The 25,946-nt window shown below is 41.4% G+C and overlaps 1 protein-coding gene across 4 annotated transcripts in view; it reads right to left on the bottom strand.

Annotated features, from left to right (window-relative positions):
* The window catches only part of LOC137863916 (fibronectin type-III domain-containing protein 3a-like), a 45,605-nt gene that overhangs the window by 18,745 nt on the left and 914 nt on the right, over positions 1-25,946 (bottom strand). The window contains exons 1-5 of one of the 4 annotated variants that reach the window (XM_068697527.1): positions 25,802-25,941; positions 22,176-22,279; positions 9,159-9,297; positions 5,081-5,156; positions 3,793-3,869 (exon numbers count right to left, since the gene is read on the bottom strand). In XM_068697527.1, coding sequence (XP_068553628.1) covers positions 3,793-3,869; positions 5,081-5,156; positions 9,159-9,254 — 249 coding nt within the window. In that variant the 5' untranslated portion in view covers positions 9,255-9,297; positions 22,176-22,279; positions 25,802-25,941. Of the gene's footprint in view, positions 1-3,792; positions 3,870-5,080; positions 5,157-9,158; positions 9,298-22,175; positions 22,280-25,801; positions 25,942-25,946 lie in introns of those variants that run through there. The other 3 variants (XM_068697528.1, XM_068697525.1, XM_068697526.1) reach the window with 3 other exon arrangements.

Here is a 25,946-nt window from a genome sequence, read left to right as displayed (position 1 = left end):
AAACTGAAGTTGAAGGCAGTCAGTTTTAAGAAGCTGAGCCTCACACATCAAAGTGCTAAACAAGATTTGAATAATGTACACATTCCTTTAAACAAGTAATGTGAATCGATCAGGGTGCAATTCCTATTCTGCTTGCAGTTGCAGCCAGAAGACCTGCTTTACAGCAGATCCAGCCTGACAGCACTATCACACGTACAAGTTGCTGCACGTCACCCATTTGTGGTCCATGTCTGCATACATGTTCCTAGCCTGTGGCAAGTACAAAGTAGTACAAGTCAGCTCTGCTGTCTTGCACTGCGATCAAACCCAACTCAAATGTCAAAATATTTCATGTTTGCCACAGGCGAAGAGAATTCAGACAAGGAACCTGTCTGCGTGTCTGAACTCTAGGATAAAAAGCTGCTGCTGCTCTAACGCATGGAAAAGCTGCCCTGTGTATGCACACACACAAACACACACTTCTGAGCATGTCCTAAGCTGGCAACACATAGACTCCTTTCAGAGTCTAATTCAGCCAGAGTTATATATATTAACAGCTATCTCAGTGTATTCCTTTTCCTACAGTAAACTTGAAAGACATTGAATTTTATACAGTAATTCCCCTCTAAATCTTAAGCTGAGGAAGGGCTTCAGACAGAGCTCAGGTTTTAGAAGACAAAGTCAAGCACTAACACCAGAACAGGATTCACAGAAAGAAATATCAAACAATGATGACACTGAAGTAAAACTATGCTGCCCAGTTTAGCCTCATCTAAAAGACATCTGGAAAAGACAACCAGAGGGTGAAGTTTACAGGGTCCTTTCTCCAGCTGTCATTCAGAGCTGTTTCCATCTGTGCTGCTTTGTTGTCACCCAGAGGTGAACACGTTCGGATTCTGTGGTTACTATCCCTTTTTGCTATCTGAGGGATCAAGTTTTTAGCAGCTACACTTCTGATGGGGTCAAAGGCCTTTGTCCATCAGAGAGATGACCTGGCTGTATTTCAGTTTGCTTCCGTCACCATATAGAAGTGCACTGGCACAACATTCACACTAATGAACGAGGAAGTCTGACTCAGAAGCAACAAGATTGGATTAACTCCTGTTGAAGGCAGGCTACAAACCGAGCACATTCTGGTCTATTCTCCCTTGCACAGAAAAATTAATCAGGTATCAACAATGCAATTTGTAAAAAAAAAAAGTCAATAATAGAAAAATATTCAATCTTAACGGCAAACTGACACTCCAAAATTAATCGAGGCGTTTTTCTTAATTGGTTTCAGAATTAGTCTGCAGCTTTGTGCTTCCTTCCCTCTACATCTGCCTTCTCCTCCGAGTTGCACTTAAAAATACAAATCACAGATGCTATTAGGAAAGGCCTTATGATGTTTTAGTATTAATACAGCGAGGGACCACATAGCCCAAACCACTGCCTGCAGATGCAAGTAGGGACCTGTGGCAAGTAGGGCCAGTCCAGATGCAGGCTGGCAAGCAAAACTGAGATGCAAAACTATTTTTTTCCTTATGAAATCTGTAAAATAAATCATACAAAATCGAATCTGCTCCTAGAAGATCTCAAGCTATTTACACAGATATCTGTTACTAAAAAAAAACAAACAACAAAACTTACATTTTCAGGCATTTAATGAAAGCATTTTTATGAAAGCAGACCATATGTTTTATCCTTTTAGTTCCTTCAAGATCCTCTCTTAAAGTATGTTTAGTTTGGCTATAAGAAATCACTCCAGCATTTCCTAGTTGGCAAAGAAGGCATTACGGATGTTGAAATATTGCTTATGCCAAAAGTACATTTTGAAAAGCTCCTCAGCAGAAGATAGAGCAAACTAACCAGAAAGTATTCTTCGTAAAGGAAACAGAATGCGGCCACTCACAAACTGCTCTGACAAAGTTCAGCTGTAAAATGACCTCAGAGCCAGCTGTATTCCTAGCAATTCTTAACAGACTTGAAAAAGGAGGAAAAAAAAACATTGTAAGAAGTCACTGAAGACCAAGTTTCTGCTACACTGAATACAATTTGTTCTTGGAGCAACGTGGGGGGCTTTTTGGTTTATCAACAGAACTAAATACACCATTTCAAGCATCTTACTGTGCATAATACTATAACACACACTTTAATGTATGTAAGCCAAAGCTCAGAGCAAATTTTGACAGTTATATTAACTCTGCTCTGCGTATATAGTAAACAAGCGAGCTCATTAGGCCCACTTTCTGGCAGAAGGGATGTGTTACTGTACGAAGGCTTGTACAGGATTTTACAGTCTGAACCTGCTATGTCGCCGTTATCCACTACTGAATCTCTTCACTTCACTTTGGGAGAAACCAAAATTACTACTTCTGGGTTTCTTCTAACAGTTTCTGGAACAGAAAGTTGAAGTTTCATCTGCTGAGAAGCAAGTCACAAATAACTGATTAAACCTGGTTTCAAGCTTGTCTATCACTGTCATAGTGACCAAGGGAATTAAAGCAACAGAAAGAAAAAATAACAACAAAACAACAAAACCTTAGTTTCACGTGACAGCTAACACAGAACAAATGTATTTTTCAGTTTGTACACTTCAGCATTTGCCAGTGCTCTGCAGACTGTTTGCAATGAAGACCCAATTTCGTATTGAAGCATAAATTATCTGGGGGGATCTTTCTTCAGGGTCTGCATGAAAATGCCTATTTATAACAGCAGAAGCACAAACTGCTGAGGCAGCTGTCTGCAGAAAGACAAGGGCCTGGGGAACACAAGAACAAGGGGTTAACAAGGCTCTCAAGCCTGCTTGGAAACTGTACATTTGGAACATTACTAGAAATCAAGAAACCTGTTTTATCCTGTTGGAAAAAAAAAAAAAAAAAGGTGTTTTTAATTACTTTCCTTTAAAAAATTAGTAATTTAAAAGTCAATCAAACTGAACTTCAAATATGCCTGATAATAGTTCAAACACCACGCACCGCTCTGATTTGCCTCGACTTAACAGTGCAGAAGAGTGGAAAACCAGTGAGAATGGAAAAGTAAAGCTAGGAGAGAAGCCCAGAGTCCTGCTGTTTCCACAGGCACATGTCACTAGCATTAACACTCCTGTTCACACGTCTGCTGTAATGGCAGAGATTTTACTGATTGTTAGGGAGATCAGCACTGGTAGAGGAACGGGAAACTTCAATAAATAGGAGTTATATTTGAATAGAAAAATCTGAATTATCAGAAGATATGAAAAAGAAATAACTTATGCAGTCTGGAAAAAAAACAAAAACAAAAACAAAAAGACCTGAGGGATGACAGAGAGAATGGTACTGGTATGTGATCCGTATAACCACAGTCTAAGAAACCCACGTCTCATATCCACAGCATGAACAAGACAAGTTCAGCTGCTGCCACCAGCTATGTTCTCACCAGGCTGCTTCTAGCACAGCCAAGCACGATCTGTACTCACCAGTCCCCTGGTACTTAGCATGCTACAACCCACAGGCATTGCTCCCGTGCCCTAAGCACTTACTTTCACCCTGAAAACAAGGCTGAAGGCAAATCAGGATGTGCATCCTGCTAATGGAACTCAACAGCCAGCCAATTCAGGGCCACCTACTGCCTCACTGGAAGTAACCTTTATGGCCTAGTAACTGAAATACTAATAAAAGAAAGAAAACTAGATCAAGGTGAGAGCGCGTACAACGAAGTTAAATATTTGATAAGTTCAATGGAAAAAATGAGAGCTGCTTTTACCAGCTGTTATAGATAAAATAATCAATAGCTTTATTGTTAAGAAGCCACACCCACAAACATACTTAAATATGAGAATAAATTAACATTTACCTGAGATACGTAACCGGGAGGCACAAAAATAGGCGGCATAGAACCATTTGGTGACATCATAGGAACATGTGCTGGACCTGAGAAGTAATAAGGTGCCACTTTTAAACAAACAAGGCTTTTACAGGCGCGAGACACCTGCTTTCGAAAGCTGTGGATGGTGTCTCAAAAGCCAGCAACTAGACCCAGCTCTACAGTTATGGAACTTCCTTCAGGCAGACAGGTTTAGAGGCAAGGCTTCAACAACCCAGTGAAAAACCATTCAGGAGAGAGACTTAAATAACAAGGCTGAGCATTAAGAAAACAAAAAATCTGCACCAAATTTTCATCAAGAAAAATAATACAACGTGTCTCACCAAGGACAACTTAATGCCTGTTTTGAATGTGAAATTAAGTAGGATTTAATAACTTTCTGGAAGCATCCATCATTTCAGTGTAAGTGTGGCTGTGCAATCATTTTTACAAAAAGCACAGATTAGACACATCCCAACCACCATGCTTGTACAGCCATCAGTAATTCTGTAACTGTGCAACCATTAGCTAAGATCAATTTCAGTTCTCATATTGAAACACAATTGCTACAGTAACATTGACTGCTAGTCAACAATTTTTTACTTTTTTTAACATAAAGATACGTTATTTTTCACTTCAAGCTGAAAGGTTTTACTCATCTCTGGGATTTGATCAAAGCAGAATGGACATGTTTTATATAATATGATTTGAAATGGTGAAAAGTATCCCTAAAATGGAAGTACTGATAAATTCAAGTTGACTTATAGGAGATATTTTGAACCAGCCTCAGATTTGCAGTCGTGTCACTTACCCACCAGCTAAAAAGCACTTTGAGGCCACACACAGGCAGTAGTGATGCTTCCCTCAATGTTAACAAACTGCTAATGCTGCTACCTGACCTCAAAGTGAGATCACACGGCACATATTACATTTGTTTAGAGAAGTCTGGATTAAATCTCACAAATTCGTGTGTTAAGAGCCTAAGAAGGATCATTACAGGATCTTATCTATATCCTGTAGATATTAAATCATTAAAAGAGCTGTTGAAATGCCAACCTTTTAAGAGTTATTAGCAAGGTCTGCAGAGATGCAAGGAAGCCTGGCAATTTCTCAGTGCTGTCTTATTTGTGCTTTAAGTACAAACTGAAAAAATCTGATTTATTACATCATGGAACACATAAAAAACACATCTGACATTACAGAAAAATTCTAGTAGTAATTTTAAGACATTTGCAGAGAGCAAGAATATTTGTATTGGGTACTTCAGTGTTTCCTTTACCTTGAATACACTGAATGTGTCCATCTTCAGTTGTAATTGTAAATGTTTCACCTGGGTTTACCTGCACAAGAATAACCTGCAAAAAAGCAAAATATAGAGTAGCTGTTTTTTTGTTTATTCATTTTTTTTTTAATTTTAGAGATTAATTAGAGGAAAAATACAACCATTTTATTTATACCTACACGTTTGATTAGAATGAAAGAGGTTCTGGCAGCCTTAAGAGATTAAAAGGCAAACTGAGGAAGAATGAAATTTCCTCCCACTTTGATATAAATTACTACCTGCAGTGCTTCCATTGATACACCTGAAATAATCAAGTATTTATTTTCTCTATTTTCCACACTGCTGTATATTCTTCTTTCTGAATCAATAAATGACCTGTTCTTCACTTGGCTTTCTGAGTTTTGCCTAAGAGAATACTTCAGTTCCAGATCTAAACTGGCAAAAATCAAGACTACAGGAAAAGAAAAAGCTGCTTTGTGCAAAAAGCAGCCACATTTTCTCATTGATGGTAGGCATTTTGACAACGTATTTCCTCATGTTATCAGCTAATTTAACAGAAGCATAAGGTCCTTTGGGAGTGAAGGAAGAGGGAATGAGGTGGTAAAGCAGATCATGCCGACCACCTCTGCTCTGCAGCTCCTGAAAGATCAGATGTGTTTTCTCCTATCTGTGTGATCCTGTAGCTAATGACACGCAACTCCCAGTGAGGGTCACCGAGTCAATTTGAACAAGAGCATATTCACTGTCACCCAAATCAGGGCGGACAGCTGCCAGAATGATTCCTCTGGCAGTCCAGATTACCAATTCACTTGTGCTGCACAGGGCAAACTATCGCCTCATTCTAGCACTAGCACAGAATTACAACATTTTGGCAACCATGCTTCAGTTTTACCGTAACATTGAGAACTTCACTACGAGAACTCTACAGTGAGATTCTACTATATCGCAGGTCTAATTCTTTAGTACAACAGGGGGGTTGGCCACGTAAGAACAGCAAAGTTACAGTCAAAATTCCACCCTGGTGATGGTGAGCACAAAGACATTCAATCTAAAAACTGCAATAAAAGACATTTGGAAATGTATTTTAGAACACCAAAGAACACCAACCCCACTCCAGTGAGTTCACAGTATGAGAAATAATTCTACTCTGGGTAGGTAGCTTGCTTCTGGACAAAAGTAGGACAGCAAATGCCCCTGAAATAGTCATTTAGCCAGCCAGGTATATTTATTATGGCTCCACAAGGAGGACAGAAGAAGGTAATATTTTTAAAAAAGCCATAATTGAAACACTGAAACGTAAGCAGATCTGTCATTTCAGTGTATTAGCAAATACGAAACTTTACTAAAATTCTAGAAGTAAAGAAAGTGATGCAACGTTACTTTTATTTTTTTTTTTAAGGAAACAAAACTGGCAATAAGGGGCTGGGAATTTGCCAGAGCACAAAGAAGAAGAAAAAACAAGGTCTGCATTAAAATACAGCTGCTAGGGAAGGACACACTAGCAGGGGACAGGACTCCCCAGGCAGGTATTAAACCTCACAGCTAGTCTCATCTCCACGGACAGGAAAATTCAGAGGCAGGAAAGGAATCCTTTTAGAAATTCAGAGCCTCTGCACAGGTCAGAGCTTGGGAAGAAGTTCAGTGAACTGCAGTTCAGGAAGCTATTAGCTGAACTCAGTGAAAAGAATCACAAGTGGTGTAATCACAGGACTGCAGAGCAGCTCCGAGACTGGAATTTCAGGAATGCATGGGGGCAGTGTCTTGGAGGAATGACTCACCCTAATTAATGAAGCAAAAGCAGTTCCATCTACCTTCCATCAAGGAAAATTTCCAGGAAGCTCGAGTGTTTCGATAGCCGGCCTAAGCCAAGCTGGAGGCCAGACTAGTGCCAGCAGTCCCAGTAATGTCAACAGCCTCAGGTGTCCCACATACCCATTTCAGAACTAATGGGATCAACACAGTTTGAAAGCTCTTTCAAAGCACTGGTCAGGGTTTTGCTTTTAGCTGTTTTTCACTTCCACTGCTGTAGTTTTCTTTCAGAACAAGAAATCCTTCCAGAAAATTTCCAATTTACGTACACTTCATGTGAAATGAAACTGATGAATTGGATGCTGCATCTGACTGCAGTGACTTGTGGAATGGCACAAATTTTATTTCTGAAGAGAAAAACACTGTGCAATACTTTGTAATTAGCCTGCCCTCTGTGGCTCTGGCAACAAATAATTAAAATTCTGCATTAATAAATTAATACTCTACTTGAAAGAGGGTTTGTGGCTCAGCAGTCTCTCCTCCACAAGAAAATGCAGCAAATGAGCAGCAAGCCTGTTTGTTAAGTGACAGAAGGATGGCAATATGATGTAGCTGTTTATATGCAGATGTGCTAGAATGAGACACGCTGGCACACTCAATGAAATGACATTCCCACCCCTGAAGACAGATGCACCTATGTTCAGTTGACAGACTTACTCATTACTTTCAAAGCAACTCAACTGTAAGTCTTGGAGACTCTCAGTTTTCAAGTCTACTCTTCAAATACCATTTTCCTGTGCATCCCCAAATTTTTATTTTATTTTTTTAAACTGTACCCAATTGCAAACGGCCTCCACTAGGTTCTCAAGACTTCACCGAGGGTCACCTTTTGGGTCATTCACTGCACACTAGTATTCTACACACTGATCTACACAAAGACATGCTGTACAAAAACAGCTATGGAGCCGGTCTCCAATTAGGCCTACTTGATCTATTTTCCTTGTGCAACATGAAACATTAGCTACTGAATAATCTCACAGCTGGTCAGTGTCTAAAATTTCACGTTGCTAATGCTAGAACTTCAGAACTAGTTTAGATATTTTATAGCTGTGCTTATTTCAAGACACAGTCATTACTGCCAGATACTTGAAGTTATATATTGATCAGAATAAAGCAATGGACAATTTAATCCCCTGCTTCAACAAGTTGATTGTTTAACTCCAGCTAAATAAAGCCTTCAAATTTATGTTTTCTTTTGTTGTTCCTGCCAACAAATAGACAGTCAGCTATTTAAACAAACAAACAAAACCCCCCTCTTCTCTCCTACAATGTTTGTAGCTGCTGGAGCTGGGGAAAGATGCTTCTTAAATCAAGATCCAGTGTTAAAACATCAGGATGTCTGTAATATTTCTGAACACACACTGAAAATCAACCTCCAAAAAAGGGGAAGACAACGTGGCACTTGCAGTACAAGGCAATTAACTTTTATCTCCAAGCAATAAATTCACTTCAAGTTTACTAATAACTTGAACAAGCTTGTACTTCAGTCAAATAATTTTGCTTTCAATTTGTCTGTATTTCTACTCATAGTAGGTACTTCTGAAGGCTTGTGTCCAATAAAATTCTAAAGTTTCAGCAAAGTATACTCAGGTTTCACCAGTGCACTGCAATTAATAATGAAGGTTCTTAGTATCAGGAAACCAGAGGTCTTCTTTCCTCTCCTCTACATTTCCCTGCAACAGACTTCTCAGTTTAGAGCACTGCAGCCACTTTCTAATATTTATAACTTTACCTGAGCTTTAAGAAGAGCCTTCACAGCCTTAGTTTTATTAAATATTACATCCAGACAATAGATTTTCCTTTTATTCTTTTTATTTTTTAGTTTAATTTTAAAGCACTTCCGTGTGTATAAAACATCCCTTTCAATTCACAATCTTTTCATACTTCCACTACAGTAGCGTTGAATGATTTTCTTCCTCTGCATAGTTAGCACTTCGAGTTTACTGCCAACATCAGTGTTGAGCACCACATGCTTTTCACAGAATCCTAGAATGGTTCGGGACCTTAAAGACCATCCAGTTCCAACCCCCCTGTGTGGGTAGGGGCACCTCCCACTAGATCAGGTTGCTCAAGGTCCCATCCCAACATGGCCTTGACCACTTCCAGGGAGGGGGCTACTTTGTAAATTCGTACCACAGTTGCTTTATTTTGCCTCTTCTTCTTTCAAGCATCAGTTTTCTACAGTGTGCTTGAATGTCAGCCTCCCTACCAACACCGCAGGCACAGTATGACATGAGCTGTATGGAAATGCAACAGATTTACTTGCCTGCTGTATGCTGTCCCCATTAACCATATGAGGTAGAAGCGGCACTTCGTTCAGTATGGGCGTAGCTTCCAGTGGAGGCGGCTGGTCGGCCATCATGTCTGAAAACCATTCATTGACAATTGCTCACGTTAACCACCTGCTAAAACAAAAGACAGTGCCAGTATTAGATTTAAACCTTCCCCCTCTCCCGAGTAATTGTCCTTTTCAAATACTGTGTTTAAGCAATGCGTATCTTTCTTCTAAAAACAAATTCTTTAAATACGTATCATGCATAGCTCGTTCAGCACTGCCACAAGTGATGAAATCAGCACATAGGTGACACAACTATACAACAGCATAGCTTACACTTACGGAGCACCTTATTCTTAAAATTTGGAATTACAATTTCTAAACTGGTTACAACTCAAGGTTTAGGCCACATAATTCACATACTACACATACATTTCAGTCCCTGTGCTGATTAGAAAACCTGCAGTTTCTCCAATGTTGCAACAAGTCATTAATGCAGAATTCTGACACGGTGAAAGCAAAGCTTAAGGTAACACAAGAGAGACTAGAGTACTTTGCACAAAAGTCTTTAAGTCATGGAGAAATGCAAATGGAAAAGTGCTGCACAGTTTTGGGCTTCTAGTGAATAAACCATAATTGCAATAAGGCAAAATATAATGCAAATGTTAATGAATTTTTGGTGTATAGTTAATTCAGCATCCATAAAAAGCACAAGATAACAGACTACAGGAAATGCTGACATTTCTTTCTTCCTCCCCATTACCTCCTATAACCCAGACAGAAGAACCAAAATGCATTTAGGATACTCCAATTGAATTAAAAAGCAAAACATATGAACAAAACGGAAAAACAACATCCCACCTGTGCACGAACCAAGCCAGTCTATATTCTACTGCTACATCCTTGTTCAGTTCTCTATAGCCAGTATGGAAATGAAAGTATTTGGGAAAAAAAAAAAAAGCCACAAAACTGATTAATTCTGTACTTGTGGTCTGTATCTTCAGCAGACTAGCAACAGTGGGAAAAATACAGCTGGACTTTCATAATTTCTGCTGGTGTTAACTCCTATTATCCAGAAAGGATCTGTATCAAAGGTGGCATTGCAAGATTTCCCCTGCATTAGCATTGCAAGGTAAAGAGGCTGGAAGCATGCAATAGCAAAACCACACTGCTTCTTGTTTGCAAGAGCATCTCAAAATAACTGATACAATCGCACAGCCACATAATAAAATATCCACCACTGCCAAGGAAACTAGCTGAATTCTGCATACCAACTGCTTTCCAGGGCTGCTCCAGTAACACAATTTTAAGGGACCAAAGAGCCAGGTGCGAGGGCTAGACGTGACTTCCAAGGTTTAAATTTGTATCAGGTTTGTCCTAAATATACCTAACTACCTTAGCGTGTTATTTACTTCCTGAACAGAATAATCTTCTGCCTTATTTGCCAGATTTTGAATTACCACTGCCAAGGAAACAAGCTCATCTGACTGTATGCAACTATTTCACTTAAAAATATCTGTACAGTAACGCTGCCAGTCAGTATGCTAAAATTATGGCAGTAGTTTCTTCTTCTACAGCTCTTCTATTTTTAGAGGTTTATAGTTAAGCCTTAAGAGAAATTGCTTCCATAATAGGAATTCAGTATACACAAGCAGACTGAAAATACATTGTTTTATTTTATGTTAGATATATAAAATACATGCGCGTGTGCGCACAGTATCCATTTCCTTCATTTAAAAACCTCAAAGACGACAGAAATTAGCACTTAATATAAAGGGGAAAACCCTTCATCAAAAAGCAACTAAACCTGCATTCAGCTGTTGAGCTAACCAAAACAACCAGCTGTAGAAAGACGTGTTCTGAAAGGAGCCCCAGTGCCACCTGCAGCTTTAAATAACCCCGCTGCTCCTGCCCGTGTCTCCCACCTGGCTGGGTGCAGTTCTCGGGGGCTCTGCGTGCGCCGTCCAACACCCAGGTGCCTTTCAGCATCCCAGACTGCACAGGTAGCAGGCACATTTCACCTCCACACACACCCCTCCTGCTTGCTTCATGCTCTACCTTGGGATGTTTCACACCAAGAACTTCCTCTTGAAGTCTTTCAAACAAGTGTTTTCATAGGGTTACCGACAGCCTCCAAAAACACTGAATACTATTTCACGGCAAGTAGTAATCTCCATATGTTAAGAGAAAATGGAAGTGCTAGCGTAAATGAAACCATTTCAATAACCCCTGGGCAGTTTCAGCTGACTCAGAAAGCCAACACTTCACAGCTGGGCTCAGATGGCTGCAAGTGACAGCACCCGAACAGCAAAGAGGCACAGCCCGCTGCACACTGCTTTTTATTATCATTTTTTATTTGCAAAGCCCCTCAGTTTTTTTCTTGTTTTGTTTTCTTCTTTAAGAGCACAGCTTCATTACATTGAGAATACTGATAAAGGAGCAGCAAAACACAGGGCTGCTCTCAAAGGTACCGCTTCTGCTGTTTAGAAGGAACGGGACTCAACCCCAGCACGTTTAACAGCTCAAACTTCTCGATGGAAACAAAGCACACCCAAGCATGGTACCAACAGGTTCACCTCCATTTCGTTCAAGGAAGCAGGTGATATTGGGTAAAAGAGAATCCCTAAGAAGTTACTACCCAGCACAATTTCCTGAAAAACAACCCAAAGAAGTAGAAATGCATCTTGAAAAGCCGTTACCCGCACCTCCGCTACTGCTAGCCTAGGAGCAAGCCATCCGGCCCTGCTGTCTAGGAAGGGAGCATCCAAAGGAGGGCTGTGAAGCTGGTGAAGGGTCTGGAGGGGAAGATGTATGAGGACCAGCTGAAATCCCTGGGTTTGTTCAGCCCCGAGCAGAGCAGGCCAAGGCCTCGTGGCGGCCTGCAGCTCCCTCACAGGGAGCGGAGGGGCAGGCGCTGAGCTCTGGGGACAGCGACAGGACCCGAGGGGACAGCATGGGGCTGGGACAGGGGAGGGTCAGGCTGGGGGTTAGGGAAAGGTTCTGCACCCAGAGGGTGGTCGGGCACTGGGACGTGCTGCCCAGGGCAGTGGGCACAGCGCTGAGCCTGCTGGAGCTCAAGAAGCATTTGGCCAACGCTCTCAAACATAGGGGCTGATTTTTGGGTGGTGCTGTGTGGAGCCAGGAGTTGGACTCGATGGTCCTCGTTGGTCCCTTCCAACTCGGGATATTCAGTGACTAGCTCAGCCCCCTGACCCTTAACACAAAAGCAGCAGCAGGGTCAGGAACGCTGCATGGCTGCTGTGAGAGGAGGGCAAGCACTGCAGGTGGAGGACAAGCAGCGCGTGGGCACAACGGCAGAGCTGAGAACCAAGAACTGATCTCCAGCCACAACTCCCCCGGTCAAAGTGTTACCAAATGAAGAGTCACAGTTCCCCTGAAGCTCTGCCCCTGCCCCAGGCATTCTCTGAACTCTTGGTTTTACCCAGAACCCAAGACAAGTCAGCTCGGGCAGCCAAACCCAGCTGGTGAGCTGCGGGTGGCCCAAAGAAGGAAGAACCGCCTGCAGGTAGAGCTGAACCCAAAACCACCTCAGGCCATCTGTCACAGCTGGTCACTTCTACCTTGATAAGACAGGCTCAGACAGCTATTTTCCAGGGTCTGTTCTTGGCCCTGAGACATTTTAAGTCTATCATCACTACCAGCTATCCACGTGGGCAGCGAGAAGAAAACAAACAGAAGCATCAGTGCTAAAACTGCAGTCAGTGCTAACAGGCAAAATCTAAAGTTATGGATTAAAAAACAAAAATCCCTTCTGGAAGTATCAGGGACTAGACAAATTTTGTCATTTTCCACATTTCAAAGAATACACTGATAGTGAATGGTTATGTAAGAATCAATAAGAGAATTTGGAGATGTATCTTCTGGAGCTCTGTCACCCTGCCCTGGATGTTTTTTGAGTCAGCATGGAGCTAAACAGATTAATTTTTAGAAAGGTTATGTTTTGTAAGGGTACTTCTTGCCTGATTCATTTACTTACAGTGGTTTCTAGTATGCATCAGCTAAAGGTCATTCCCCACCCTTGTTTGGCCTGGAGGATGGATTAAAGCCCATCCAGCACAACAGTCATTAAAAAGCAGCAGCAGGACTAACCAGCTCAGAAACACCCCTCCAAGAGAGGTAGCTCAAGAAAAATACATCTAAAATGCTGAAATATTTTAATTTTACAAAGCTAATAGAATATATATTAAAATTTAACATACAGCAGGGTGTACATTCAGCATCTTGCCTGAATTCATTCTGGTGTCTCAGTTTGGAATACAAATAAGTGAAAAAATGATTATGTCATACATATGATTATGTCAATATATAAATTGAATTTGCTTCACTAACCTGTAGTACTCATTGACACATAGTTAACTAAGTGTAATCAGTTTGTTACACTGAGGACTCACATTTGTTTCCTTATTGATTGGATTTTTGCTGGATCTGGCAGCCAGAGTTGCAGATGATGGCTCTGTGTCAAGGTGGAAGCTGGTGACAAGTGGTGGCCCTCTGGGCTCCTGGGAGGTGTTTTGCCCGTGGCAGGGGGTGGCACTGGGTGGGCTTTGAGGTCCCTTCCAACTCCCTGCCATTCTGTGATCCTAAAATGAATGTCACTTTGTTCTAATACCTACAAATTTGATCAGACTTCCAGGAATATTAGCTCATATGAAAGTCTTGAAAGATGGATTTCAAATTACTTAATGCTAACAGACTTTAAAAGTAATGTTTTGCTATATCTGGGTATGACAAAGTGGGATATTAAGGCTTTTTAAACCAAATAAAACCAGCTCATATTTTAGAAGTAAACTCTGAGAAGCTCTGAGTAATCCAACACCGTTAAATGTAATATGGTTAATCATGTTAACCATATTAAAAAAAAAACGCAGTATTTTCCACTGACAGCCTCACACTACAAAGGCTTCTAAGAAAAACAGAAAATCTTAATGACTAGCCTTCCAGAAAACAATTACAGTATACAGCGGCTGTGCCTGACCTCACTTCCTGACATAGTAAAAACGCAGAGGCTCTGCAGGACTGAAACATCGGCCTTCCCTTTTCTCCAGCCCAAATTCTTCTCCACCAGTGCTGCAGTCATCCTGGAGCCCGTCCAGCTGCTGAGGATCCGCGCTGAACTCAGCGTTCATTGATTCCTGCCTACTCCCATCTGAAGTCACCGCCTCCGTGATAAAGCAGGGCCTTTATTTGCATAAAAATGACTCTTGTGCTCGCCACACAGCCAAAGCACAGGTAGCCAGCTGGGCTTTAGGATGTGAGATTTGTACCTTAAGCCTGGGAAACATCAGGGATTTTCACGAGACATTTTGAAAATGAAATCTCAAATAGTTTCCATCAGAACGTGAAAGAAACGTGCAATGTCAGTACAGTGGGGTAGCTAATAACAAAAGTTATGTATGCAGGGGTGGCGATTAACAAAAGCTTACTAAACCCAATAGAAATAATGCTTACTGCATATTAGGAAATTTTGCAAAAATTACAAAAGCTCGTTTAGCCATTTGTCAACGTGCAGCTCGGAATGAGGTGCCACCTTCAACTCCCACCAGAAAACTTCCCAACTGGAACAGCAAGTGGAAACATTTTCCTCTGCAAAGGCTCCACTTCCATCTCAGCACGAATTTTGGAGCAGATACCAGGAAACACCAACAGCACATCAACAACTTTACAGGCTCTTTTTTTTAAAGCAGTAACAATGAATTTGCAGTTATTATGTACAGGGTTCATAAAAACGAAGAAAAGGTTGGGTATTTATTGTTTTTTATAACATTGCACAAAAGAAAAACTTCACATATTGAAAAATATTTTTATTGGCATTATATCCTTAAATGACACTCACAGAATGAGGTTTATTGTGCAAATGTGTAGCAGTGTTATATACTTAGCAAGTTTTAGAAATCCCGTTATTTCATGTTAAAATCTTATCCTAGTATTTTAAAAATTTCTTTCCAGAAAGGCCTCGTACACACACTAATGTACACGAAATGCAGAAAGAGAACACTGTGGGAAGAAATGGGTCAGCTTCATTCCACTTTCCGGAGAAGAAACTGAACAGATTTAATAAACAGTAGGAAAGCCTCTAAGCCCACACATAAAGTATCACAAAGACTGAATTTTTATCATAGCAAGTGGTGGATTTAATATGAGAAAGTTTCCTATTTCAAGGACCTTATTAATTAAATGGAGCTTTTTTTTTTAATACAGTAGGCCTGAAGGAGAACAATGTAGCCGAGACCAAAGAGGAAGTCTGACGGTCAGCAAGAAATTTAGCTCAGACTTCCTGATTTCTAGGTTCGCTGCCTTATGCAACCTCCTGGTCTGAGCAAAAGTTTGTGTTATTGCAGGAAGCCAACTACTATTATATTGCTATTTATTTAAAACACTACTGTATCAAACCCCAAACCCTTAATTATACTTTTATGTATTAATATAATTATTAATTATTGTTTTATATCTATTTATTATACTATGTTACATAATGTGTATTATTTTCTCTAAGTAGGGGAAAAATCCTCTTTCCAAGCAACGTATTTTGTTACTTTTACATTTGGAAAATATCATTGTATAGAACCAGATCCGTGTTCATGCCCTCTGATACAAAGCAAATGCCGAGCTGCTTCCATGCCTCACACTGCCAAATCTTGCAAACTGAGAGTTCTGGAGGTTTTAAATAGTCTCCAACCTGTCAGGTAAAGTTTGCATCAACGATCTCCAAAAGTTGTTAAAAAGAACAAAATACACAAACAAACAAAGTCCCCAACCTCGGGCTAAGGAATAACCTCGTCAGAAAGATCAAACCTGATTTATGAATTGTAAAAACCACCTCTCCAGATCTGAAATGCATGCCCCATGCAAATTTGAGGTAGGAAACATTTAGGGAAAAAAAAAAAAAAGATACAAGCTACCTTCTCCCACCCAAGTTTTTCAAATAAACAGTACTAACAAGGTGTTTAAGATATCATCCCGATCCCAAAATAGTTCTCCTCTGCCACAGGACCACACATGAGACGTTCTAGGTGGATCGGTTTACTTTCAGCAAGATTAAGGGAGTGAGAGACCTAACAGAATCAGGCTTAACAGAAGCTCAGTTACAATTTTAGCTCTGAAGAGACCACCATCGCTCCAGAACAGTCATCTGTTCACAACTAAATATATGTTTTGATTAAAATGTTGGAAATAATTTATAACGACACCCCAGTGAATTTGTCTGCACCATCCTGCGTGAAGTCTGGCTCCCGTCCAGGAGGGCACCACAACTTTGATACTGAAAACGCTCTTCATGACTTACCCTACAGACGTGCTCAGTCAAACATTGTAAATACTCAAGGCAGGGAAAAAACGATGTAATTTTGCCCTAGGTAAGGCTATTTTGTTGTAGAACAGTAAGAACCCCAACAAAACACCCCCCCAGCTCCACCGTACGTGGTTTCAGCGCGCTGCATCGAATGTTTTCTTCTAGAAAGCCTTTTCAAATCTTTTTCTACGTTGACAGTGACATCACCTAAACTGCTGCAGATGCCGTGGTGGGGAACTACTTGCTTTACGTGTGGAAAGAGATGCGAATCCCCGAGCCTCAGCATTTCACTGCCCTCACCCAAGAAGCGTTTCTGCTTGGGATCGCATCCAAAGTGACAACTGCAAGAATTGCACTGCTGGAAAGCTTTCAAAGGCAGGGCAGGGACTGCCTGAAGAGGCCACGGATACGTAGAGGTAACTCTACAGAGACCCTGTGTGTTTTCCAGGAAGTTTCGCTGTTCCTTAAATGCTTATTCCCAAGCAGTGCTAATAGTTTCCATGGTAAAATACAGAAGTGACTATAAACCATGCACCAGCCCGGCTAGTCCTCCAGCCCTCTGAAGCCATCTGAGGATCAATACACAAGTCCAGTTGCCAGAAGGACCGCGAGCAGCATCCTAAAAGCTGCAGAAAGCTGGCTGGTTTCTGCAACCACTGGCAAGAAGGACCCACGGAAGGGGGAAGCCCAAGGTGTAAATGCTCTGTATGAGAGCAGGGGAGAAAAGGCAATTCTCAAATTAGGGGATGCATTTTTTTTTTTTTTTTTTGCTAAGGATGATTAAGTTAAGTATTAATGCCCCCCTCTCAGCCCTCTGAGGGTACTCTAAGACCTGGCTGCCCATAGGAATTATCACTGAAGGAATATTAAGATCAAGATGAGGAGTCCTCGTGTCACAGCCACCAAAAAAAACCCTCCCTAAAACCAGAGAACCAGCAGATACAGCAGACCAAGACACGTGGGAACTCTGCCACGAGTGACAGGATCAGTTTTCATCCTCCCTTAACAATCCGGATCAGGTTCCTGATGCAACAGTGCCAGGAAAGCAATAAAAAAAATTGCTTCCCTCCACCCTCTAATAAAAACTATACAACCAGCTGCCCTTAGCACTTACAGACTGCTTTGTAGTCATGCCTGAAGATTTCAGAGCTCCCTGTTCCATGAAGAAAAAGAGGCAAAAGCACCTGAAGGGCAGCACTCACCCTACAGGGCCTCAGCCCCGTCCGTGGGCAGAGCCCTGTGCTGCTCTCCAGGAGACAAACCCCACCATTAGGAGCTGCCACCCCAGGAGAAAGTACCTGCCAACACCCCCTGTGCATTGGATTTGACTTGATTTGACTGTAATTTAACAGTGTGCTCATTGATCATGCTATAATTTTCCCAATTATTGATTTTTGAGGCCTATCGAGTTTGTGTTTACAGTTTCTATGCGGCAAACACCGCGCTGCTTTTAGGTCTTTTCCTTTACCGTTTTAGCTGGTTTACATTTTCTATCTTATCGCCAGCAAAGCAGGCTCATATCCTAAGCGCTTTTGTGCTGCTTCCGAAGTGCCCAGCCCCGTCAAACGAAAGCCAGGAGTTCCTGAAAGGTCTCGCTCCTGCTCCCAGAAGCGCTCAAGGACAGAGCCCTTAAAACGTTTCATTCTTATTTCAACTTACAGAAAGGAACGGGATTCAGGTATTTTTCAGCTGTATTGGTGTAGTTAAAGAAACAAACAAGTCAGAAGCGAGACTGACTGCTTCTTTCCACTGGCCGGGAAGATGAGATGTTCTGGCATACGCCAAGCTGCGCGCTTTAACGCCCCGAAGCTGAACAAAGCCTGACATTTCCAGGCTTATATAAAAAAGCCTCGAATAGCTGCAACGTAATAACATAATTTTCTAAATGTGACACCGTGTCCCCTCAATTTCAAAACATTGTTCAGGTTGTTCGGGCCTTGATGCAAACCAGTTTGTTTACCCATTAACAACCCACGACTGAAACGCTACACCCAAATGTCTGACTAAATGGCCGAAGAGGTAGGGAAGCAGCACACAACATGGTCCACTGAAAAACAGATGCACGAGCCAGGAAAACTTCTGATCAGAGTCACAAGAAGTAGAGCATGTCTTCGAAACGAAAATTTGATTTAAAAAAGAAAGAAACATGAGAAAAGAAAACCCCACAAAGAGAACAGAAGTAATGACAGCATCCTTACAGGACTCGTGGTGCAGTCATAATGTTACCAGTGGTAAAGAACAGCTGGAAAATGAATAGGGCACTTCTCCGAAAAAAAAAAATACACACAGCTGTAGAAAGGCAACAGTACACTCTTAAAAGCACAGGCCCTATTCTGTACCTGAAAATAGGAGGAACTCTTCCACACCTTGGTGATAAGCAGTAAGAGCCACGGAGAAACCACCAGTCCCCCCCCAGGTAGCTGTGTTTACAGCTTTAAGTAACTGCAGAACTGAACAGATGAAGCAAAATGTTTAAAATGGTGCCAAGATTTACAAGATGGGAAATGCAAGTTTCTACAGGAGCTGCATATGCTCTGAGATTCTGAAATTCAGGTTATGTATCTGGATAACCAAGCACGATTCTTCCTCGTGGGACAGATTCGGTCTTGAGGTGGAACGTGAAGTTGAATCCCTTTTTATAGAAACTTTCTCCCCTTCAAAAGAAACATATTTACCAATCTCCTTCATTTTCACGGGAAAAACTGTTGTTTCAAAGAGCAGAAAAAACCTAAAGCAATAGCTATTGTACGTACAGACAGCTCTGCCGCAAGAGGAACAGAAATATCACACAGCACCTTGCTCACCTGAGCCTCCCCTGTTCAGGGAGGAATCCCTAGCTCACAGCAAGGAATAAATACCCAGGTACTTCTAAATGCTTTTCTTTAATCTGCAAACGAGAGCTGGCAGAGGACCAGCTAGCAAAGCGCACCCTGAGCACGGCTGACCTACTTGGTCCCATACAACAGATTCCCAGACATCAAACATGCCACGCCGTGCTGCATGCAGCCAGGGAAGTCAGCGTCCTGAGCCAACGAAACCTCCTGAGGTTACAGCACCAAAGCTCAGGCCCTTCCAGTGCCTGACCCATGTAATGCCCCTCCTGAACCAACCTACAGAGCACTATGGGATGGCAGACACACAGAGTTGTTATGGCCGGCGCGATACAAACACAATCCAAACCTTGAACTTTTTTAAACTCGACTGAGAGGAAGCAATCATTCAGATTATTAAAAACAACAGCAACAACCCCATTTCCAGGAAAGGCTCTCTACCATGAGACTGCTCGGATCGGTCAGCTGCTGTCTAACGCAAGAGAACTGAAATCAGGACTTCATGAGACTAACACAAGCAGGTTTCCGTAGGCACTAAGGAGAGCACGGGGTAGTTTTCCACTAGCTCTGCTTCAATCTGCTTCTGGGAATCAGAAATGTTCCTGATGCAACTTATCGATGGATTGATACAAACAAACTTACAAACAAGTTTTTTACATGTAAGAGCTCTTACAAAATACATCTTCAAGAACAATGATGCAGTGAAAACAAAGCATTGTTACAGCTTTAAGATTATGCAACCTTCAAGCAAGGAAAACTTATTTTGATACACAAACTGAAGACCTACTTGCACAACATGAGAAGAGGTTCAGGATGTAATGCTTTAGCTGCCCAGCAGATCAAATTAGCCTAGTTAAAACAGATTATACTTAAACCAAGGGCTAAAAACACACCAATAAATTACTTAAATTACCAGATCTGAGCAGTCTCATCGTAACAGAATATGTGCATTTTTTTAAGCTCAGAGAAAATGCAAGGCAAAACGCGAGTATGAGATCATACACCAGTCTTAAGCAACACTTCACCCAGCATTCATGACAGGCCAGGAGCATGCATAAAGTGATCTAACAGTTTACCTCTTGCATGGTAATACACTAAAATCATCTGCTTCTGTACCTGGATTTATTGGTAAATCAGTTGAACTGCAATAAGTGTGGAGGTGCAATCAAATATGATTTTTTTTATATAAATATTTGCAAATCTATGCAAGTATTAAAAGGCTGCCTTTATTCCTGCAGCTAACTGTAGTATGATCATCCTAAATGAAGTTGTATATTAAGGGCACAGGACACTGCCCCTCATTTGGAAGACTAAGACCCCACAAAGCAGAACTGAGAGCAATTGATCCCCATTAAAGATGTATCAGTGTTGAAGATATTTACCAGAAGATTTTAAACAGTTGAGAAAAACGCTTATAAATTGAGATGAAACATGTATTTCACTGGTTAGACTGTTTTCTCCCAAAATACGCATTCAACTCCAGAAGACTATAAGGTAATATTAAAAAAAAGTGACCATGTCATTTTATCACATCTTGTGAAAAAATTCCATTTGCTCACAGGGCACGTAACTTTTCGCCAAAGATGTGTTTTGTATTTAATGATGCATTTGCTATCACGCTCTCTTCTACATTGATTTCATGCAACACAAAAATGCAATTTCACCCTGTTGTAAGTTATGTGGCAGCCAATGTCACAAACCCAATCAAAAGCTTTTCGAAGGATAGGGCTAATTAATGACTACATGATGGTTGTGCAGTACGGATGGACAGACATGCTGACAAGTATTAACAAATGCTCTCTTCTAATTCACAAATAGCTAGTAATACGTGAATTCATAAACATGACTTCAAGATCAAACCTTTACCCTTCCAACAGGCACTTCATGGATTATAAGCAGAAGTTCCTTTTAGAGAAACGTGATCGTGGCCTTTAGGATTATGGCCTTCAGGACATACTTAAATTCTTTACAAAATTAAAAAACTACTTTGCATCTTTACATTAAAAAGGTGAATTTTTTCAACCCATAAGTATTTTGTACTGGAGCTGCTTACTCTCTTTCCATGTAAAATACATTGTTTAGCCAACAGTTTCTAAAACTTTTCTTTAAAAAAAAAAAAAAAAAAAAAAAAAAAAGCCAAAAGTAAAGACAGCAATTGGTATGGTTTAGTAGGGGCCTTACTGTTTTGTATGACACAATATAATTCACAGGAACCTTCATTCAAAAAATAAGCAAGTTGTAGAGTTCTTGGTCTCAAGAAAAAAACATGCATATCATACTGATGGCAGTTTTTTTTTTTTAACAGACATCAGTTCCATGACTTGATCTATTCCATGAGCAAAGAGCTCAACTTCACGAGCTCCAACTAAACTCAATGTATCTAAGTAATGCCATCCAGTTGGTCACTTATCAGTAAGCAACCATTCATTTGAACTGTTTTCTATACAGGAAATGCCTTTTGCTAAAAACAGAATTTACTTTCTTTATACAAAAGCCAATTATGCAAGTCTCATTAAGACAAAAATTCCATCTGGGGGAAGGAGTGTGAGATTAATGCCAAAATAAAGATAAGGTTGCTACATTATAAAATCAATAACGCTTATGTGGAAATAACAAGTCTCTTCTTACCTCAAGAACTCTATCAGCTCTTCCTTCCCTAACTCATTTTTTCTTTGATAATGTTACCCAGTAATTAAAAAAGAAAAAAAAAGAGAGGGGACCAAAGAAGGAAAAAAAAAAAAAAGAGTTCTAAGCCTCTAGGCCTAAAAGTCCATCCAATACTTGTACATTGTTTCACCTTAAAATGACTTACAGAAAAAAAAAAAAGCCTCATAAAATCTGGGAGAATAATAAATGATGTCTAATTACCGTTGTCACTCTCCTGACTTGAAATTGCTCCTGCTGATGAATGGTACACGGTCAGTGCCTGCTGTAGTATGAGCAAGGTGCTGTACTGTCCTTCAGTCTTCTTTCTGTAGACAAGAAAAAATGTAATAGTAATTTTCTTTTTAGTGACTGGCAAGCACAAAGTCTTAGGGAGAGAAAAGAAAACCATGCAGAAAACAACTTAAGATTGAACAAAAGAGCAGAAGCTATCAGAGAACAGCCAGTGATCAACTCCACTATATTCTGCAAATAAAACTCAAGGAAGACTCTGCTGTGAATGACTCAAAAGACCTTTCACAGCCTTTCTGTGTACAGAATGCAAAATCTGACAACTGTGTAAACATATTGCACATACATTTAATGCCATATTGGCCAAAGACACTCCACTGCTTACGCTATGATCTAATCCGTGAGAAGGAACTTGAATGTGATGATGATGGTTCCCGCATGAAGCGCATTCTGTGGCCAATGAGTGTATTTACCGAGCTGTCTGCTCAGTGCTCTGTTCCTCTATATGACAATAACGTGTGTGTGTGGGGAATCAATTTCCAAACAGTATGCAAAGGTGTCCGAATTGAAATTACCAGGAGCATATTTACCCTCTGCTAGGGTACACTGAAAACAGATTAATTGTACAATCCAGAAAACATGGGCAGAGTTTACTGTTACAGGGCAGCACGGCTTTATTCTAGGATCTGTTCCACTACAGATGTGCCACCACGAGCAGGTAACGGATGGCTTCAGCAGTCAAAGCCATTCAGGATTTTACATTTAATGGTGTAAAAATCATCACCTCTCTTGTGGCGCCGGGTCGAGTACCAAACTCCAGTTCCTAAACAGTTTGCACACTGAGGAACACGAACTGCACCGCTTTGGGTCTCCAAACTTAACAAGTCTGACAAATATTTGTTGATTTACGGTATGTTTTTTTCTAAAGCTATGGCACAGGCCTGTACATCCTGCAGCTTTACAGGACCACAGTAAGAAATCAGCACCCCCGGAGCTCACTGAGGTAGTTTAGACTACGCTGGCTAACTTTGCACCGAGCCAGCCACGGCTCCCGCAGCTCCCTCCTGCAAACACAGCAGATCCATTGTTGCTCCCACCAGAAAGGTGATACCGTCGCGAAGCCACAGATGTTGCCCAAGTCGCAGCCTCAGCGTGTCCTCCTGAACTACTTTTAACGAGACATGGACAAAAAGATAGAAAGCATCAGGCCCCGGTGCTGGAAAGTGAATCCTGCGCAAACGGAGGCATTTTTGCACATCAATCAAGATACTCGGAACAATAGCAGATTTACATTAAGATTGAAACGGGCTAAGGGCGCTGAGCCAGTGGTCTGTCTTTGCTGGTCAATACACAGAAAGGATTGTGTTAGCACCACTGAAAGAATAAATTATCGCTGCTTTTACAATAAGCTCTTCAAGAATGCAATAAAGGGTTCAGTGTGTGCTCCTCACTCAGGAATCCAAAACTTTTCAGTTAAGGTCTGGCTTGCAGCAAAGATAACAGCTGAAAACTAACCATCTTGACCTTGGTAAGCTTCATGACAACTTGCTAAAAACAGGTGAAAAAATGAAAAGGTTACTTCTCTGATATTCACCAGCCTTGAAACTGGAGCAGCGAGCAACCACAATTTTGAATACCAATAGTTCAGGCTGGATCATTTTGAGACGTACCAAAGTTAGAAGCGAGAAATACTATTTTTTACCTCCAGCCTCCTGACCGTTGCAGTACGGCTAACGGTGGGGTTTTCTCATCTGCTTTCAGAGGTAAATTTAAAATTCTTCTCCGTCCGTATAAAATGATGACAGGCAAAGAAGACAATATATAACTAGGGAAGGCATTCTGACAGCACTCCGCATCAAAGTCGTGAAATATCGCAGGAATGCCTTCCCAGCTGTATATTTTCTTAAAAGCCACAAGCGTACTTCTACGGCTTGACGAGAAGTCTTCAAAGCTGGCGAAATGGCAGGTCATCAAATAAAAGCACTGGCTTCAGTCTTCCAACCTTGAACGCGTATTTAAATTTGCATGAAGTTCATCCAAAGGGATTCCAAAACATTTTTAATAGCGGGTGTACAAATGGGTCTGCAAATACCCACACAGCCCCAGCGTACCAGACTCTGGGGGGTGCCAAGGGCAGGCGCTCTCGCGAGCACAGCACTAGAACTTGTACTGTCTGCACAGCAAACACAAAATCCTGTTTTTTAAGGACCCACCAGACCTTTTCTAAAAATAAATCTAAAAGATGAAAGAGCGCTGGTATGGGTGTGACAGCCCACACTGTCAACATGATGCAAATACTAGCCTCCGAAAAACACCCAAACAAAAGACCGTTAAAAGTGTTATATAGAGCATTTATATTCAGCTTTGTTGCAAATTTGGTTTCTGTACAACATCAAAGAAAGATGCAGTTTGTGATCAAGGGCTGTGGCAGGAAACAGATTTGTGTAGGCAAAGTTATCTCTATTCTCTCTGAAGGTGAGCACGCCAGGAATTACGGTTTTAAACCATTCTAGCATTCGATTCTTCAAAACTGTTGGCAACTACAACACTCCAGTGAAATTAACTAGGGAACTTTACAAACAAAAGTAAGCGATCCTTACATAACGGGAATGAAAACAGCTCCTAGGATGTATCTGTGCAGATATGGAACCTGAGAAGCTGAAATTAAGCAGCACTCTGACAACGAAATGGAATAATTACAGTTAAGGCCAAGTTTTTCAGCAGCACCGAGCCTACAAGTGAACGAACGACTTGTAATAGCTTGCTCCAGGAGACGTCTAAGACAGTCAACACAAGCTCTGTTTATTCAGGGACTGCTGCGTTAAAAATCACAAGCTCTGATCCAACCAACGGCAGATTGCTTTCAACTCAGCTGTACGGACTGAGATTTGATTCTAGCTAACAATAAATTATTCCCAGACAACAACAGCATTCCAAGACTTTCAGGGATTTGGAACACGGTGAGGTACCAAGACCTAAAGGAGAGGACGGCGTAATAGCTGGCTGGTTTTCAGCCTGCACGATTACACACAGTCTTGAGAGGTCAACATCTCTCCTATTCTACTGCCTTAGCCTTTCTCACATACAAGTTACATAAAACAGGAAAAAGGAATGCAAGTGTGGGAAGCCACCTGGATTTTGCTTTTTGCTCACAAAGATACCGCGCAAGACACAGAGTACTCCCTTCCATGCGGGATATTAACTCTAAGGACAATTTACTGGCTTAAAGCACAGAGAGGATGCTTCCTTGGTTAAAATACCAATCTGAGTCTCAGGAAATCTAGATTCAATTCCCTGCCTCACCACATACTTCCTGTGTGACCTTGGGCCATAAATATTCCTGTGCCTCAGTCTTTCCATCTGTGACCGAGATAGTCTTTGCCTATCGGACCAGGTTTTGTAGCGATAAATACATTAAAGATGCAGCAGGAATCGCAGGCGACAGGCGCGTGGCCATCGGCACGCCAGCAGGCACCATGTCCGTGCTCACAATTAGGCACCAGGTGAGGCACGGGATGACAGACAACGCTGAAGACTTCACCGCCACGGGACAGATGAGAGATAAATTATTCCAGGAATCAACAGAAACTGCAACTTACGGTAGCTGGGGCTGCAGAAGCACCTACGGAAAAGCCCCCATCGCTCCAACGCGAGGGCTGAGCAGCAAGGTTCAAACCCCAGGCGCAAAAGCGAGGGAATAGCTGGGGAAGGACGCAGATCCACCTGCCAGCGAGGCGTCGGGGC

Source organism: Anas acuta, chromosome 13 (genome assembly GCF_963932015.1).
Source record: "Anas acuta chromosome 13, bAnaAcu1.1, whole genome shotgun sequence".
NCBI classification, from domain to species: Eukaryota; Metazoa; Chordata; class Aves; order Anseriformes; family Anatidae; genus Anas; species Anas acuta.
This window is presented reverse-complemented; position numbering and strand designations above follow the sequence as displayed.